At 42.4% G+C, this 19327-nt stretch overlaps 1 protein-coding gene across 3 annotated transcripts in view; it reads right to left on the minus strand.

The window, feature by feature from the left end:
- ENOX1 (ecto-NOX disulfide-thiol exchanger 1) overlaps nt 1–19327 on the minus strand; it is a 475770-nt gene that overhangs the window by 93794 nt on the left and 362649 nt on the right. For all 3 annotated transcript variants that reach the window (XM_040425425.1, XM_040425426.1, XM_040425424.1), the window contains 2 exons: nt 13314–13547; nt 6692–6904 (listed from right to left, as the gene is read on the minus strand). In XM_040425425.1, coding sequence (XP_040281359.1) covers nt 6692–6904; nt 13314–13547 — 447 coding nt within the window. The remainder of the gene's footprint in view (nt 1–6691; nt 6905–13313; nt 13548–19327) is intronic.

Here is a 19327-nt window from a genome sequence, read left to right on the forward strand (position 1 = left end):
AACTGTATATGCTATAGTCTGACATGGCAGCATCATGCAGCATGCAGCATAAAGGTAAAACTAAAGGTGGCCATACACATTATATAAATGTTGGCTGAACATGCTGATTTCAGTGTGACCAGGCGACCATCTAATAGGTGATAGTTGGGCCACCCTCAAACACAACGGAAGATGAAGGCTCAGGCATTTTTCTTTACAAAGCTGCAATCAGACAGAACATCAACAGGTTTGTTTGTTAGTACCATCTCTATGCTGATGACACCCAATTTTATGTCACGACCCGGAGGCTCATATTGCAATCTCATTCTTTACTGAAATCCACAGCAGCAAAGAAAAAACCCACAAAAAATAAACCAACATACCATCCCAACAAGGGGTAACCCCTCCCACAGTCCAGTCCATAAATAGAACCTCGCACCGAAACTCTTCCTCTTTCTTTGCTGCTGTCCATGGCAGATAAGTATAACGTTATGGCACAGACCTATCGTTTTTTATACCCCATTTTTATTGCTTTTTTCCGAGGATTTTGTTACTTCAGGGGGGTTTGGGTTTTAGTTCCCATATTTTTCCGGTATTTCTAACTGTATATTTATATTGTTTTATTGCCCTTTGTTTCTGCTTTCTCCCCCTGGTTTTTCTTTATCCCCTGGGGTTAATTCCCTGGGCGGGATTTCTTGTATCTGGCCGCTTCCCCCCCTTCCTTTGTCTAGCTTACCTCGGCGCCTCCGGCGCCATTGCTTCTTGGTTCAAGCTCCGTGCGCTCCTCTTCCCGAAATCTCGCGAGTTGCGAGATTTCGGCTGCTGCTCCCGTCCTCTCGGCGGCTCCGGGATTCTCGGGCGCCATCTTGGTCATCTCTTCTGCGCGGCTTCATAGTGTTTGCCGCGAGGGGGGCGTGGTTGTCCTTGTTCCCGCGAGCGCCGGGGGCGGAGTCTCCTCATCGGCGCTATCTTACCATCAGTTGCTAATATCGCTGCGGTCATTCCGGTACTGTTTATCTCCTGGAGTGACTAACTCCCACCATGTCTTTGCCTGCGCAGGTCTCCCCCTCTGTGCCTTCCTCCTTGCAGGTTTTCTCTGCTTTGGTGCCTACCCCTGCCCCGGCAGGTACCATTGCCAGCCCCTCTCCTGCTCTGCCCCAGTCTTCTGCCTTGCAGCAATCTATTGCGGATGCTATTAGTAATGCTATGGGCTCCATGTCCTCCATTATCACCCAGTCTATCTTCCAAGCACTAAGGTCTCAGACCCCTGCCCCTATCCCTCCTGCCACTGATGCCTCCAGAAATACTAGATCTGATAGCTTAGCTCTATCAAAGGATGGCGTGCTTAGTTCACGCAAAAGAGCCTGCCCGCACCAGGCGGAAAAAGCGCGCCCCTGGAAGTCCGCTCGGGCTCAGCCCGTCCCTAGTTCCGACTCAGAGTTTGAGTCCGAGGAGGAGGCTTTGAGTGACGGCCAGAGTGCCTCTGATGTTGACCTTGAGGGGGTCCTAGTGGAAGATGAGGATTTCGTATCTGAAGCCCCTCTGTCACGCCCGTCAACTAGTGCGGCCCTGGAGGCCAATGTGTCGGCTCTTACTTCCCTTACGGACCCTTTGGGCGAACCCTTATTTGACCCAGACAGCTTACATCACCCGAGGTCAGCGGAGTGGTTGCCCACCCCACATGTGGCTCGTTATTTGGAGGACAGGGTTAGAAAGCCCCTGTCTAAGGAGACACGTAACAAATTGAGGGCGGAGTGCCCACGCCCCCTTGTCCCAAACAAGGTTTGTGAAACCCCCAATGTGGACCCTAAGATGGTCCAGTTTTTAACCCAAACTGGCTTTAATCCCCGCAGGGGCCTGGATTCAGCGCTACGTGCCTGCCAGGACAAGCTCTTGGATAGCTTAGGTCCCTTGACCAAAATTTTTGAGTTGGCTGAGACAGCCAGATCGGAGGGCACCCCCATTGACCCAGATGAGCTTCGTGGCTGGACCCAGCGCGGCATCTGTATGGTAGGAAACGTGAACTCTTCACTTTCCATTGAACGGAGGAAAGCTATCCTCATTAAGATTGAACCGAAGTTAGCTCCTGTTTGGTGACACCTTTATCAAAGACCTGGGCAAATTTGTTGGTGCTTTTACAGCCTTGGATAAGGCGCAAAGTTCCATGCGGAAGATATTTCATGGGAGAGTCTCTTCCAGGGCCGGCAGTTTCAGGGGCAGTCTGTCCGGCCGTGCCCACTTCCAGACCCATGGCAGCGGTCGAGGCCCTTTCAATCAACGCCCGGCGTTCCAGGACCAAAGACAACAGTCCTCGTTCTTTCCATCCAGAGGATCCTCCGGAAGATCCAGGTCCTCTCCGGGTCTCTCCGTCTCCTGGCGTGCAGAGTGTCGGGGAACAGTGGGACGTCGCTGGAATATCGGGGACGACTAGATTCCTCTTGGAGAACGCGTGGGCCCCCGGTACTAGACGGGCATATCGATCAGCTTGGGGTATTTTGTCTCGCTGGTGCGTGGGACGGAGTCTGGATCCCCTTTCGGCCCCTGTGACTGATGTCCTACAGTTTTTGTCCTCTCTGTTTGAAGAAGGTAAGGCGTATAGGACGATGAATGTCTTCAGGTCAGCAATTTCCTCGCCACCGGGGTTTTGCTGGTTGCCCAGTCGGTCAGCATCCTTTGGTTTGCCGTCTCCTCAAGGGCTCTCGCCTTTCTCGCCCTCCTAGACCTCGTTTCTCCACTTCTTGGGATGTCAGTTTGGTCCTGGTTTTCTTTTCTCGGTGGTCTCCCAATTCGGATCTATCGCTTCGTCAATTATCAGCAAAATTGGTGTCCTTGCTCTGTCTTATCTCTTGTAAAAGATGTTAGGGCTCTGGACTTCGATGCTCTTTCCTTTCCCCCGGAGGGGGTTTCCTTCAATATCTCCCGCCGCACCAAGACCAGCATAAAATCTGTTTATTATCCGGTGTTTCCCAGCTCTCTGCCCGGTGGAGTGTCTGAGGGAATACTTGTCTCGTACATCCGCTCTATGTTCTGCTCCTTCACCTCAGTTATTTATTCCCTTTCGCATACCGTTTCGCCCTGTCACTACTGTCACCCTGTCCTGTTGGGTGAAATGGATCCTTTCCTTGTCGGGTGTTGACACTTCGGTGTTCACGGCCCATTCGGTCAGAGGGGCCTCTGCGACTTCCATGGCGGTCGCGTGTGCTCGCCTGCAGGATATTCTGAGGTTGGCGGATTGGTCCAGGGCGTTTACATTCAAAGAATTTTATTTTAGGCCTCCTCCGCATGCCTTCGCTTCAGTGATTTCTACGCTTTAAACTTGCAATATGAGCCTCCGGGTCGTGACATAAAATTGCATGATTTTCCTAGTTTATGACGTAAAGTCATGATTTTATAAACGACACGGAGGCGAGTATTGCCCCTCCCGATTATTTATTTATTTAATAAAGAATTTTATACCCTCCCTGGTTTTTGCTGATATGTCCTTTTTCTCTCCAAGACACTGTTATTACTGAGTTTGCTTGCATTAACGCTATGTTTTTGTTATTTATTGCCATTAGTCCTTCTTCCGTTATCCTTTGGATTTGGATCTGGTCGATTACCATATACCTCTGTTTTTTCCCTTCCTTTTAGGCTGATACCCTGAGCTACTAATGCCGAGTGGTTTCGAGTTGCTGTTCCTTTCTTCCGGCTGTTATTGGTTCCGGTGGAGTTCCTGATTGGATTTTTCGTTCTGGTCTGTTCTTTAGAGTTTTCCCGTTGGAGCATGTTGGTGGGAGCCGTTCCAGCCCGGTTATGGAGAATGGAAGGTTCATCATTACAAAGAAAGAGTTAGAGTTCCGGTGCGAGGTTCTATTTATGGACTGGACTGTGGGAGGGGTTGCCCCTTGTTGGGATGGTCTGTTGGTTCATTTTTTGTGGGTTTTTTCTTTGCTGCTGTGGATTTCAGTAAAGGATGAGATTGCAATACTCGCCTCCGTGTCGTTTATAAAATCATGACTTTACGTCAAACTAGGGAAATCATGCAATTATATACCTCATCCCATGACATCACTCCAGCAGTCCTACTAATCACCAGTGACTGCCTGGCAGCTGTCTCTAAAATCATGTCCTCTCTCTAAGGCTACATTCACATGAACGTATTTTGTTTCCGTTCCGTTTTTTTTTTGAGGACCCATTCATTTCAATGGGTCCACAAAATTGTCCTGCTGTCCACATCCGTATGTCCGTTCCGTAGTCCCGCAAAAAATATAGAGCATGTCCTATTCTTGTCTGTTTTGCAGACAATGATAGGCATTGTTACAATGAAACCGCAAAAAAAAAAAACGGATCAACGCGGATGTCAGACGGACGTCATCAGTATTTTTTGCGGATCTGTATTTTGCGGACCGCAAAATACATACGGTCGTGTGAATGTAGCCTAACTGAAATGGAATCTCTCAAAAACTGAACTTCTCGTCTTTCCCCCATCTATTAACCTACCTTACCTTGATATTTTAATTTCAGTCTGTAGTACTATCATAACTCCTGGGCAGCATTCCCACTGTCTTGGAAATGTGTTCAACTCAGATCTTTCCTTTGCTTCCCATATTCAATCACTTGCATGCTCATGTCATGTGCAGCTCAAAAACATCTCCAGAATCTGCCCTTTTAACACAGCGGAAGCACCCAAAACTTGTTGTTGCTTTGATTTATACTCATCTTGACTACTGCAACTCATTCCCCTGACTAAACTCCCCCCCCCCCCCTTCAGTCTGTCCTAAATGCTGCAGCCAGGCTTATCTTTTTTGTCCAACCACTACAACAATGTCTCGAGCCTGTGCCCTCACCAAAAAGCTCTCCACAGCGCAGCACTTATGTACATATTCTCTCTTATTTCTGCCTACCAACCTACTGGTGCTCGCCATTCTGCCAATGATTTAAGATAAATATCCTCCATAATTCGAACCTCCTCTCACACCTGTCTTCAAGACATTTCTCAAGCTGCACCAGCTCACTGGAATCTACTGCACGAGACAATCAAGTTAATTTCCAACTTCCATAGCTTTAAATGTGCCTTAAAAACACATTTTTAGGCAGGCTTGCAATGTTCCCTAAACTGACACTTTCCCATTTACCACACAACCCCCTCACTCTTCAGAACCAAACACCATCATCCAACACTATTTCCCACACTCGGTGCACTAGCTCATTCAGCTCAGTCTGCACTACTCTATTTTGTACAAAGATGGCTGGAACACTTTAGAAAACAATCAGTTTTACCTTCGGTGTCACCCCCATTTCCTCATAAATCTTAAGCTCTTTCGAACAGGGCCCTTACTCCTATTATTTGAATTGTACATTAACTATTAATTCTGTGTTGTCTATTTTGATTTGTACGTGTACAAGCTCTACGGAATATGATGGCGCTATATAAAGTTTATTTTTACTAGCAGTACATGGATTTTAAGACTGCTTTGTGTATTTGTATAAAATGTCCAGCTGGAATATTTTTTTGCCTATTTCCCACAGACTTCAAACTACTGGGATGAAGCCAAATTCATTTCTTGGAGCTCTAAAGCGTTAAACATCTGTTATTGATGTTACTACTGACACCTAGCTATTTCCTGTTGTTGTCTGGAAACTGTTGTAACATATAAATGTTCACTATAATTTTATGTAATTTTTTTAAATTTGCTGTTTGTATATTTTGGTTACTTGTTATGCAAAAAAAAAAATGAAAGTAAGGGGCAAGAGTTTCCATCTCATCTTCACAGTGCTCGCTCTAAACACAGAAAACTCTGTTTTCTCAAGCTTTAATGTCCAAATGGTCACGTCCAAACTTAACATCCAACAACGAAAACGTTCAAGCAAACTTTATTGCATGAAAATTAGAGACCTACTATTACACTGCACCACTTGCTGAAGAACACAAGTCTAATTTGCAGTGATGCTCAAGCTCTTTTTCTACAGAAAAATACTGCAATCTGATACATCGGATACTTCAGCGAGAGATTCATAAATCAATAGAGGCCTCAAACTACTTTATGCCGCCAGTCAGATGCTTTTTAGTCTTATTAATGTAAAAGCAGAGCATCTAAAAGCTTGTTCCAGAAATTGCATTCACAGCATTATTATATTGATCTAACGTCAACTGGGAAATTAAAACTCTGCTATTAGAACGTTCAAGGCCATGTGAATGCAGTTCATAAGAGCTTTACCTTTTTTGAGAGGCAGCATGCAAACAATTACTAAAATTCCCAGGGAAAAAAATCCATAGAATTGCTAAGCTTTTGTATTGTTAAGCACATGTATTGTTTTTCATGTTCAATTTAGGGACGAAAATCAAGCAATCTAGTTGCCAATCTATATGCCCCACTAGCTTATTTTGAAAGAAAAACAGTGATGATCATTTAAAACATCTGATCTTGGCATGTGGGTGAAAGCATTTGCTTTGGGTAAATTGTGGGCCTTTGCAGCACCCCTCTGACTTTGGGTTTTATTCTAGTTTTCTATATATTGAGCTATGATCTGGTCCTATAATGGGTGATTTTTATAAGGTCACCTGAGCTACATTAAGCTTGCTTAAAGTAGTGTACATAATTTGAAGGTCACTTGATTGAGACTCTCACAGAAACATGACTTACCTTAATTCTGTTGTCCATCTTGATGTGGGCCCAAGTTAATTACAATTACTTACCCAAAAACTTAGAAAAGAAGCAAAAGAGGTACTTACATTGAGTAAGAATTCCTAGGAGCTCAGTTTTATAGATTTCCTTGGCTTCTTCCAGCTTTTCCTCATGTGTTGCCTTCTCATTTGTCAATCGTCGAACATGACTGTTTGCTGACTGGACCATAGAGTAGAACTGGTTTGCTGTCCTTCGATTCACCTCTCCTCTGTCTATCCAAGTTAGGAGAATAGAAATGGCTTCTAAGAATTTGTTGTCATCTGGAAGAAAAGGAAATCTTTTAGATACTTGGCCTAAGTTAATTATCTTCATACTGTATTGTGCATGACAGGGGTTAAACAATAGTTAAAGTGTTTTACACACAAATTGTATGCAATGTAAATGTGAAAGCCACAAAGACAAACATATGACACAACTATCTATATAAGTAATATTACTTTGGGGAGGTTTATCAAAACTGGTGTAAAGGAGAACAGGCTTAGTTGCCCATTGAGACAATGACACTCCACTTTACATTTTTTTTAGAGCTCCTTTGGAAAATGAACCAAGCTAGTTTTCCTTTATACCACTTTTGATAAATCTCCTCCTGTGTCCATAGTCTATATAGTTGCCTAAAACATAACATGCAATGAATTTAAGCCTAGCGTATAAGGGTGCCTGGAAGACTTCACACTTGCATCTTAATACACATCTAAGTATTGTTTATGTGTACATTAATTCTAGTCTAATTAAGATGTGATACTCCTAGAGCTGGGGGAATGAGAGGAGGACACCCAGTGTAGTACAAGGTGAAAGGTTCTAGATAATTTTCTAATGTTGTCAGGAACACACCACAATGTTCAGCTGCACTGATGCCTACAGAACCTAGACACCAGGCACTGGAAATTGAGAATAAAAGTAGTCAAAAGTTGCAGTCACAACACTATTTTTTTTTCAAAAGTATCTGTGACTTTTCTGTATAACCTGTATAGCTCAGCATCCACATCACTTTTCTAAATTAATTGGTGCTGACTTAGGGCCTGTGACAGCAACGTTTTGTTTGAATATGTGTGTATACTCATACACCTGCCAGTATCATAAGTAGAATATAGTGGGAGATAAAGTAATGTGGGTCATTCGAAAACAGTCAGCAATCAGGACTAGTTATATTTAGTGGCTTTGGCCTCCAGGTTTCATGGTGCTTATTCCCTAAATATATAGAACCTCTTTAAATTAAGTCTACAATTTATTTATAACAGTAGACATAGGTAAAAAAAAAACACAAAAAAAACAAACCACAAATTATATCTTAGAAGACATTATTTTATCATGACTTTAAAGGGGTTCTTTAACTTTTTCTTACGGATGACTTATCCTTTCAATAGGTCATCAGCATCTAATCAGCAGGAGTCCAACACCCGGGTCCCCAGTCGATTAGCTGATTGAGAAGTCTGTGGCGCTCGCAGTAGTGTCGCAGCATTCTCATTGCTTCCCGTGGGCCAGTGAAACACACAACTATGTCACGTGCCTTGGGCGCAGCTCAGCCCCATCAACTTCAAAAGGTAAAGAACTCCTTCAACTTCAAGACAAAGAAAATAAACCTATTTCATAAAGTGTGATGCCAGAGAAGGCTCCTCACATATTTCCTGCTGCTGTGCTTTTATTCATTGTTTTATTGTTAAAATAGTGAAAAAACGAATTCAAAAGAGAACAGTTTCAATTTAAAAGTATATTTTATGCCAATAGTGTTGGTGGCAAACAAGCTGCTGACACAAAGAACTGTTAAAAAACAAGATGAATTAAACAGGTAAAGTGCAGATTTAGAAGAGAGATGGAATGAAATCGTACAATTGATGTACATGAAAAAATATTTGCATTTTATTCTTGAAATGCCCTTCAAACAGCCACCTTTTGATGAAGATGAAAATGCTTTTTCTCATCATGGAATGGCTTGAGCTCTTCCTGCCTGGAACAATACGCTTGTAATGTGAATCCAACAGCTGCTCCATTATCTGGCACATATATGGGATTGCCTAATTAATTGAACCAAAACTAGGAGACAACTCTTTCTCTTGAAATTTACTTGGGCTATAAAATCCAGCAAAAGCTTCCTTCTGGGAGTCACTAACCTTCTTAAACTAGGGGAAGTAGGAATCTGAATTACATGAAGATAAGCAATGTAACTTTTCCATTTCTGATGGCAAAATTCTCAAATGAATGACCTGGGAAAACTGGGACGTATGGGAGTCTTAAGTACGTAGCCTTTTGCTCATTCATTGAACAGCATGGCCATAATTCAAATGTGAGGATAATGACGGTATATTTTACTAAATCCAATTTAATGTTTATCATTGGTTATCCAACTATATACATTTTAAGTTTCACAGACATCCTTATAGCTTCATCACTGCACTAACCAGTGTAAAAGAGATCTAGACATAAGGAAAGAAATATTAACCCTATAAAGATAACTGGTCTTAAACCAGATGGTCATTTTTTACAGTTTCTACAGAGATTAAAGGGGTTGTCCGGGCTTTTACTAGATCCGCCAATTTGATATTGATGACCTATCCTGAGGATAGGTCATGAATAGTAAAAGCCAGGACAACCCCTTTAATAGGGTTTGTGCAAAGGATAGGTTATCAATATCAGCTCTGCGGGGGTCAGGCACCCCTGCGATCAGCTGTTTGGGTTGTGGCGCTCGTTTACATGCACATCGTCTCGCTTGTAGCAGAAGTGCACTGTAATTGCAACCACTCATCCCATTCACTTGAATAAGACAAGCAGCTGTAACTAACCTGCACTACCACTACAAGGGAATTGGCGTGGAGTAAAACTTAGAAGAGGACACAGTGCTCGCATGAGTGCCACGACTGCTTTGAACACCTGATTGGCGAGGTTGCCGGAAGTCGGACACCTGCCGATCTCATATCGATGACCTATCCTGAGGATAGATCATCAATATACCACTACACAACCCCTTTAAACTACAGAAAAGGTCAAGTAAAACTGCATTGCTTCTATTGATCTGGAGTCAGAACCTGTTAATCCAGAGCGGTGTTACTACTGAGAATGGTCGACAACTTTAGATAGACACAACTCTGACAGTTTAGTTGACCTGTAATGTAGTAGAATAGATCGTATGCATGGGGAACTTGGGAGTGAGCTCCACCTTTATCAGCCACAGAAGTCCAGAATGCAAGAAAGGTCCAAGACATTGCGAAATACATTTTTCAATGATTTATTGCAGAGTATAAAAGCGCATAATCATGACATTTCAGCACACAATCCTCATCGACAGTGAGAAAGGCCTCTTTTACATGGGCGAGTTTTCCGCGCGGGTGCAATGCGTGAGGTGAACGCATTGCACCCACACTGAATCCGGACCTATTCATTTCACATGAAGGGTGATTTTCACGCATTACTTGTGCGTTGCGTGAAAATCGCAGCATGCTCCTCTTTGTGCATTTTTGACGCAACGCAGGCCCCATAGAAGTGAATGGGGCTGCGTGAAAATCGCAAGCATCCGCAAGCAAGTGCAGATGTGGTGCGATTTTCACGCACGGTTGCTAGGAGACGATCGGGATGGGGACCCGATCATTATTATTTTCCCTTATAACATGGTTATAAAGGGAAAATAATAGCATTCTTAATACAGAATGCATAGTACAATAGGGCTGGAGGGGTTAAATTATTTAACTCTCCTTAAACCACTTGTCCGCGCAGCCCGGCTTCTCTTCTGTCTTCATCTTTGCTGTGCAGTAGGAAAAGGACCCGTGGTGACGTCACTGCGCTCATCACATGGTCCATCACATGATCCATCACCATGGTGATGGATCATGTGATGGACCATGTGATTAGTGCAGTGATGTCATCAAAGGTCCTTTACCCAGGTCCTGAAGAAGAGAAGAGAAGTCGGGCTACGCGACCAAATGGATGAGGCGAGTTAAATAAATTTATGTTTTTTTAACCCCTCCAGCCATATTTTACTAAGCATTCTGTATTAAGAATGCTATTATTTTCCCTTATAACCATGTTATAAGGGAAAATAATACAATCTACACAACACCTAACCAAAACCCGAACTTCTGTGAAGTAGTTCGGGTCTGGGTACCAAACATGCCGATTTTTTTGCACACGCGTGCAAAACGCATAAAAATGTTTTGCAGTCGCGCGGGAAAATCACGCATTTTCCCACGACGCACCCGCATCTTATCCGGCCCCAAAACATGACGCCCATGTGAAAGAGGCCTAAGACCTGAGTACCAAAACCTTACAATATCTTCAGTGCTCCACAGTAAAGCATTGAAACATTTATCTGGTGGTGTCTTGAACCCTTCTTGTGTTGCAGGACACATTCTTTCTTTTTCCTACATCCTACTAGGTTCTGTTGTTAAATGTCTCACAATATGATCACATAGTAAGTTCTGTAAAGACACTGACTCTGCACTGAAGTTCTGAAGGATGCAGAACTGTGAATACAGATCCGGGCTGTCATACAGATTGCAACTCGTCCTCAGATAGCATTGTGGTAGTTGCTCTGCCACAGATGAATAAACCCAACTATGCTACATTTGCACATGCATTATAAAAATGGACATTCATAAAAAAAAATATATATACTAATTAACAATTTGTCCAACAAGATGTACCCGAAAAGTCCCGAAATAACTGACCACGAGTTCCAATTACAAACAATTGGTGGAGGAGAGTTGTCACCAAGACGAAAATGTCTTCATAAGGTACAAAACCATTTCCCCTTTTAAACATTTATGCTAAACCCCCATCATTCTTAGGGATACAACCAATCAAATTGATATTAACATAAAAGTTTTGATTTAAGAAAATTCTATTCCCTTCAGGATGTATTCAAATCTAAAATACTTAAGGTGATAATTCTTGCAGCCTAAATTGTAAATGAATTGAACCTATGTTTAAACATTTGCATAAATAGACCAGTGAAGAACATAATGTTACACAGATAGCCTTATAAAGCTCCTGGGGCTTCCCTGCAGAACAGCGAAGATTAGAGAAAGCTGTCCAGTCAACTGAGATGATCAGGACTAAAAGCAGATGATATTATTTGTGAAATGTACTTTGTGAGGCACACGCATCTCTAGTCAAAGCACAAGGGAAACGAGCAAGGCAAGAGATGCTGAGGGCAAGAAAAGAACCGCTCATAACGTAATACGTTAAGATGATGGATTCTGAAGGAGAAGAAGGTTTTGGTCCTTCTCCTGGGAAATGTTGTACAAGTATGGCTAGGCACAAGTCTTTAGCTCATTGACGTCCATGTACTAATATAATAATTCATGCCTCAGTATCTTTGTGTCAACGAGGGCTGAAAATATGTAGTTTGTCCCTTTTTTGGCTATGTGGAGTAGCGTGTAGATTCAGGTGCCTTTTCAAATTTGAATCCGTTCAAAGGAGCCGTCTTGCAAGATTTATTTGGCCAACAGGCTGCACATATACAAGAATGCCGTGCAAGAGGGTTGCCCAATGAGAAGGTAATCCCTAAGCTCTGTTAATGCATTACTGCTGCTATTAAGAATTAACTTCCATTAAAGAAGTGAAAAGCTGAACTAATGCTTTAAAAAGATATTGCTATCTAATAAAGTGGCGGCATATCACTAGGATATGCTATAATTTTATTAGATGCCAATACCCCTTTCAAAGCATGTGTTATCACTTTATGATGGGTGGGAGCTCAACTTCTGAGACCCACCTATCCTGAAAAGGAGGGAGCCACAGCGCTGGTTTAGCTCCAAGTTCCCTTGTAAGTTTTGCCTGCACCCTAGCACTCCCAAAAAAAGTGAAGGGGACACAAGGCTAGACCAGTGCTGTGTACCCTTCATTCTGAGTATTGAAGGGGCCCCAGGGGTCGGCCCCCAACAATCATAAAGTGATAGCATAATTTAGTGATGGGTGTGTCCCTTTAAGAGGTGGGTCCACCTAAGGAGACATCAGAAGGAAAATTGTATTCCGATTAGCATTTCACTACTTGGGTTTGTCAACCTATGATTTTTTTCAAGTTAAAAGCTGCATGTCCACATGTCCTAGTTACCTTTTATTATATGCTATCCATATAGGGTGGAATTTAGCCCTAGCATTCTGTAGTAACTTAACTTACACACTGCTTTTACATATAGTAGTCCCCCACAAAATAACCCAAGAGCATTTTTAGAATTAGAAAACATAAATGGAAAATAATGTTCTTCTTGTAAAACAGCAGCTCTTCAAATAATCTCCACTTGTTGTAATAATTCATACTGCAGTGAAGAATACTCTTACTTTACTGAACTTAATGACAAACAGACATATGACCATAATGAACCAAAAAAATGTTCTTAAGGGTCCATTCACACGTCCGCAAAATGGGTCCGCATCCGTTCTGCAATTTTGGGGAACGGGTGTGGACTCATTCCTTTTCAATGGGGCCGGAATGTGCTGTCCGCATCCGCATTTGCGGATCCGCACTTCCGCATCCGCAAAAAAATTGCGGACAAGATAAGGCATTTTCTATTATAGTGCCGGCGATGTGCGGTCCGCAAATTGCTGAATGCACATTGCCGGTGTTCGTGTTTTGCGGATCCGCAAAACACTTACGAACGTGTGAATGGACCCTAATAGTTAACTAAAATAGTTTCAAAATAGTGAGCCAATAGGTGCTGCCAATGTACAAGCACTTACCTTTAAGCTTCTCAGCAAGCACCGTGGCTTCATGTTCAGAATAATGCATGATTGAGGGCGGTGATGGGGGCCCAAAGTAATCTACTTCTAGTTTGCGCCGATGACGCTCTTCCCTTGCAAATAATCTCTGTTGGCATTCCCATTCATAAAAGTCATCTCTTGCTTGGGCAAAATCTACGTGTAAGCGACCAGAGTCCTTTTTGTCTGTGCTTGATCCTAGTCTCATTCGGTAACCTTTGAACAGCAAATTTCACACTTACAATGACATAACAGAAATGGTTTGATGTACATCATAACAGAATGACACCATTTTTACCAGCTTTGTTAAAAAAATTACAATACATTATACAATTCAGTTGAAGGGGTTGTCCAGGATTTGAAAAACCTAGCTACTTACTTATATAATAAAAAGCACCACCCCTGTGTCTCTGGGTTGGGTCTCATACTGCAGCGTGGCTCCTTTGGTGACTACGGGACAGAGCTGCATTCTCACACACAGAGGTGGTACTGTTTTTCAAAGAAAGTAGCTATGTTTTACTAATCCTTGACAAACCCTTTTACAAAATTGTCAACATTTTCATGAACAATGATTTTTCTGCCATAGTGGTCCTGATCAAACTTTATGGCCTGAAGCATTACACACTGGGTGCACAGGACATACCAAAATATATGTAAGTGCTGACTTTTCTTCTAGCAATTTGAAGGTTTTAGACAACCGCTTGCTCTTAGGCGTGCACTGGTATATTTTTAAGAAGGTGCTGGGTACCTATTCCTTTTGACCTAAAAACATTACTTTAAAAAAGATAATATAGCAGCAGACTTAAAAAAAAAAAAAAAAATCTTTTAAATGAACATCATTGAAATAATGTACAAGACATTAGTAATGGTGCAAGAACTACACCCATTGTCATGTAAAATTAATAGACACCGAGGTATCAGTTGAGTCTAAGGCCTTATTCACACAGTCAGTGTTCGTTCAGCGATTTCCATCAGTGATTGTGAGTCAAAACTAGGTGGGTCTAAAGATTGAACAGGTTAAGATATTTCCATTATACCTGATCTCTGTGGTGGCTCCAATCCTGGTTTTGGCTCGCAATCACTGATGGAAATCTATGACATGTGAATAAGGGCTAACCTTGGGCAGTAAGCTGGGCTGCCAAAGTCTGATCAAATTATGTGGAGAGAATTTGTCGAACCCTGCATTCCAGAATTCTGGCTTCAAAAGTTGCAAAATTAGATTTTTCAGATTATTTTTTTTTGTTTGTTTTGGGAAACTGGGTATGGTTATGTCACACACAGGGGCTGGGGTAGTGACCACCCTCACCCCTGTCCCTGCCTACTTGCCTCGCAAGTCCTAGCGACAAGGGACAACTGGTCGACAAACCCTTAGCTAGGATAGTGCAGGGAAGACAAAGAACACAAACAGAAAGGTCAAACAAGCCGCGTCAAAACCAAGAGAGCAGAAAAGGTACCGGAGGAGCAAGCAGAGAATCGTCAGGACAAGCCAAAGTCAAACCAGGAGAGCACGCCAAGACCAGAGGATGAGACGGATGGGAAATTGGAAGCCAAACAGAAACAAACAAACTAGGTGAGTATCATACAGGAAGGAGCTCCATAACAGGCAATCTGTGGCCAGCAGATTTAAAAATAGTGCACTAGTGGAGTCATGTGACGTGGCCACGTCACGTGACTTCCGAGTTCCAATGCAGCCTATACAGCCGAGCGATCAGCTCGGCACTCAGCCCCAATGAATGGGAACGGGCTACGCTGGGTGCGCTGATGACGCGGGCGTGCCTCAGCCGTCCCCGCCTCCTGGAACCACGTACAGAGCTCATCGTGACAGGTTAGCTTGTTTCTATAAGTTGTAAAAGTTGTCACAATCTTTTGCCAGTAAAGGAGTGGCATAGAAAGCTGACTAACATTCCAAGATAGAAGTGATGGACTAAAAAATGCAGTTATAAAAAATCTTGCAACACTTGATACATTTGGCCAATTTATAGCAATGTAGACTCTTGGAAAACTGACTTTTAAAATATCCCTTATGACAAATCTCCTCTATGTGTTTACATATACTCTAAACATACTTCTTTTAAAAAATCAAGCATTTGCAGGCTTGGAACACCGAATGATAAATCCTGAAAGCGCTGGAAACATATTGCAGGATTTGGGGAAAATTAGGTACATTTACAAATGCTTTAGATTTAGTGCAAACTTACAATAGTCAGACTAAAAATTGGATGCAAGGGGGTCTACAAGTCTAAGTTTAGACCATCTCTTAGGTGGCTAACTCGTGCCAGAATATTGCGCCAGATATTTGGTGCAGTTCTGGTGCACATTAGTACATCTTAAGCCACGGCCCTTTCAGCTAAGTCCCACCCTACTATAGGAGGTGGCAAAAAAATAAAAAAAGCATCTGAAGTTGTTCACTCCTTTTATATTGATAAACCATCAATATCTGAATGGAGTGGGTTCAATACCCTGGACATCAGCTGCTTTGCAGCAGCTCTGGAAGTTGGCACCAGAACTACACAGTTTACCACCATTGTGTAGAGGACAAAGGCGCCGCTCCTATTCACTACATTGGACAGAGCTTTGTAGTCCAGGTGCCGGAGCTAATCCAGATGTGGGCACGGTAGCTATGCCTGGCTGATCAGTGACAGGAGACTGGCATTTCCCCCATCAAGCCATTTATCGTTGTAAAAAACAAAAAAAAAGGTAATAAAAATAAAATAAAAACAACATTTGACATTGACAAGTACATAATAACTGCCTCTATAAAAATATCACATGATCTACACTGCCAGATGAACGCATTAAAAAAGTAAATAAAAACTATGCCAGAAATGCCATTGTTTTGGTCACATCGCTTCCCAAAAATCATAGTATCAAGTGATCAAAAACTCATATGTACCCTAAAATGCTACTAATGAAAACAATACCCCATTCCACAAAAAACAAGCTCTTACACAAGACCATCACCAGAAAAATAAAAAAATATGGCTCTCTGAAAATGGTGACACAAAAACATGATTATTTCATGATTATACTCCGCAAATGTGAGGTAGCATCCAAAAACGATTCCTTCAAAAGCTAAATGGTCCTCCTCTTGTCGAGTCCTGCCATGTACAGCAGTTTACAACCAAATATGGGATATTGTCGTGTTGGAACTACACTTAGGACACCTTCCCACTAATATAAGATATAACTTTTATTAATTTGCTTTAAAATATAAGCTTAAATCAAGCCCAGATCAAGTGGGTCTTATAGTACATACAAATAGTACACTTGTTATCCCAAATAATAGAACAAATCATGTCATTGCTATTACGCACGGTTAGTTGAGATCTCGGCACTTTGATACAGATATATGTTGTCGTGTTCAAGACAAAATGCATAATAAATTGTGGAGTTTTTTTTTTCTCCTGTTACCCCTTGTGAAAGTGAAAAATATGGGGCTTATGCAACAACTTATTGGAAGAAATTACATTTTCTAAATTCGCATTATACGCATGTGGGGTGAAAGCACTCACTACACCCCTAAATTTCCTTGAGTGGTGTAGTTTCCAAAATTGGTTCACTTTTGGGGGGGGTTTCCTCCATAGGGTTATCTCAGGGTCGAATCAAATGTGACATAGTACCCGAAAAACTTTCCAGCAAAATCTTCCTTCCCTTCTAAGCCCTGCAGTGTGCCCAAACAACAGATTTAGACCACACACTGTATGGGGTGTTTCTGTAAACTGTAGAATCAAGGTAATAAATACTGGAGGTTTGCTTTGCTGTTAACCATTTCTATGTTACAGGAATAAAATGATTGAAATGGAAAATCTGCTAAAAAAAATTGTAACCTCTATTTTTCTTAAATTCTTGGGGAGCCTAAAGTGAACACCTACAGTTTCTAAAATCAGTTTTGAATAATTTGAACGGGTATAGTTTCTAAAGTGACTTTGTAATTGAATTGGCCACTGAACTAAATTTTGGAAATTTTCTTGAAAAATTGCTTAAAATTCTGAGCCTTCTAAAGACCTAAAACAAATTAGAATTTATAAAATGATGCCAACATAAAGGAGACATATAATGAATTGTTAATTTTATGATGTGTCTGTCTTAAAAGCAGAGAAATTTAAAATTAATAGATAGCGAATATTTCCAAATTTTCTGAAAATGTGGCAGTTTTCCTTTTTTAAAAACATATCAACTCAAATTCACCACTGACATGAAGTATGATGTGTCAGAATCAATTGGATAAGTAAAAGCATTCCAAAGTTATTACCCCAAAGTGACGCATCAGATTTGCAAAATTGGACTTGGTCAGGAACGCAAAAAATGGCTGCCTGGAAGCAGTTGAAAATTTTGGCGCAAGGCCCGCGGGCCAGAATTCTGCTGCTTTTGCAATACTTGGTTGTGAGTGGCCCACAATGAAAGAGTGTGGGGAAATATCCTTATAAAAAATAACCTTTATATGATATACATTAAAATTTACACCTGAAGATGCATCACAATACAAAACATATAGTCAAGGGGTTCTAGGTGGATACCCCACTGCTGGTAGAGAAAAAAGACAAAACTTAGCACTGATACGCATAGGTGAATGCTAACAGTATAACCCAACCAACACAAGTATAACATGTATTGGGGTTCCAGACGGATACCCCACTTCTGGTAGGACAAGAATATTAAATGTAACTGCTGCGTCGGTGTGGACACAGACAGTCTTACCTGACCGACCAGATGACTAGGATCAGCGTGGTAGGGGAGTCAGGCCTGACGGAAGGGAGTGTAGACAGGAAATACAGTCATGAGAGTATGGATGCTGTGCCCTATATCACCCTATATACTTGGTAGGATTGGGGCCTGCTCCCATGCTGCCTGTCTACACAGAGCACTCGCCCTGAAAAGAGCGACCCCGTCCGGATACCTGTCCCTAGTTATGGACCTGAACCCTAGTCTAGTGAACAAACATAAAGAACACAAAGCGACTACAGGCCTCCCGACGTGGCACGTTTCTGTCGTGTCGACTCCTCAGGGGGATAAAATGCATGTAGAGACAAAACGAAAAGTATACCGTCTATGACCGCAAGTAGCAGTCAAACATATGCTGCAGTTGGACGGTTACATGAAAGACTAGACCCAAGGTTCAGAGTCAAAGTCTAGGGGCAGGCATCCATGGTGCAGGATTGCCGTGCTACAGAGGAATAAATGCTTCTCTGCTCCTTGGTGTGTAAGGATCTGGTGGTCCTCACTAAAGGTAGTATCCCTAATGTTAAGGGGGTTCATCAACCTATACCAGCCACACTGACACATACCTTCATGGTGTTTAAATAGATCCCCAGCGCGCCTCTTCCAGGGAGACCGCCCTGTCAGCATCGGCGTCGGCGTGTGACGTCATGCGCATGCGCCGTGACGCACCAGGCGCCGCCGCCGATACCACATGATTACGGCGACCAATCGGATCAGGAGGCGGAGGGAGAGAGCGGTTACCACGGAGAACATGTCAACACAAGGTAACCTCACAGTACGTCCCACGATGGAGGCGTCCGTGACAACGCTACAAAGCAAGATCGTAGCAAATTGAAACTGACATTTCTTGCAGATTCGCAGCATCAAGAACTAGATAGAAAGAGCTGGACACAATACCAGGTTGTTTTGGAAAATTGTGAATTAGTAGTATGTCTCCTATATGTGCATCCCTTCCAGAGGAATAGGATGCCACCATAGGATTGAGCATTACTATAGTTGAGGAGTAAGCTTAACCAATATCTATATAAAGCACCCATAGTCCAGCCTTTCATTCAGGCCCAGGGGTGCAGATGTTTTAAGGTGGAATATCCATCGGGATTCTTGCTGAAGCAGACATTTGTCCCAGTTGCCCCCTCTCACAGGCGGTTTGACCACATCAAAACCGAGGAACTTCAGAGAGGCTCTACCATTGTGCACAGTATGGACGTGTTTAGAGATTGGGGTATCTCTTTTGTGTGAGATGTCCCCCAAGTGCTCCCCTATCCGCCTCCTGAATT

This window comes from Bufo bufo, chromosome 3 (assembly GCF_905171765.1).
Source record: "Bufo bufo chromosome 3, aBufBuf1.1, whole genome shotgun sequence".
Taxonomy (NCBI): domain Eukaryota; kingdom Metazoa; phylum Chordata; class Amphibia; order Anura; family Bufonidae; genus Bufo; species Bufo bufo.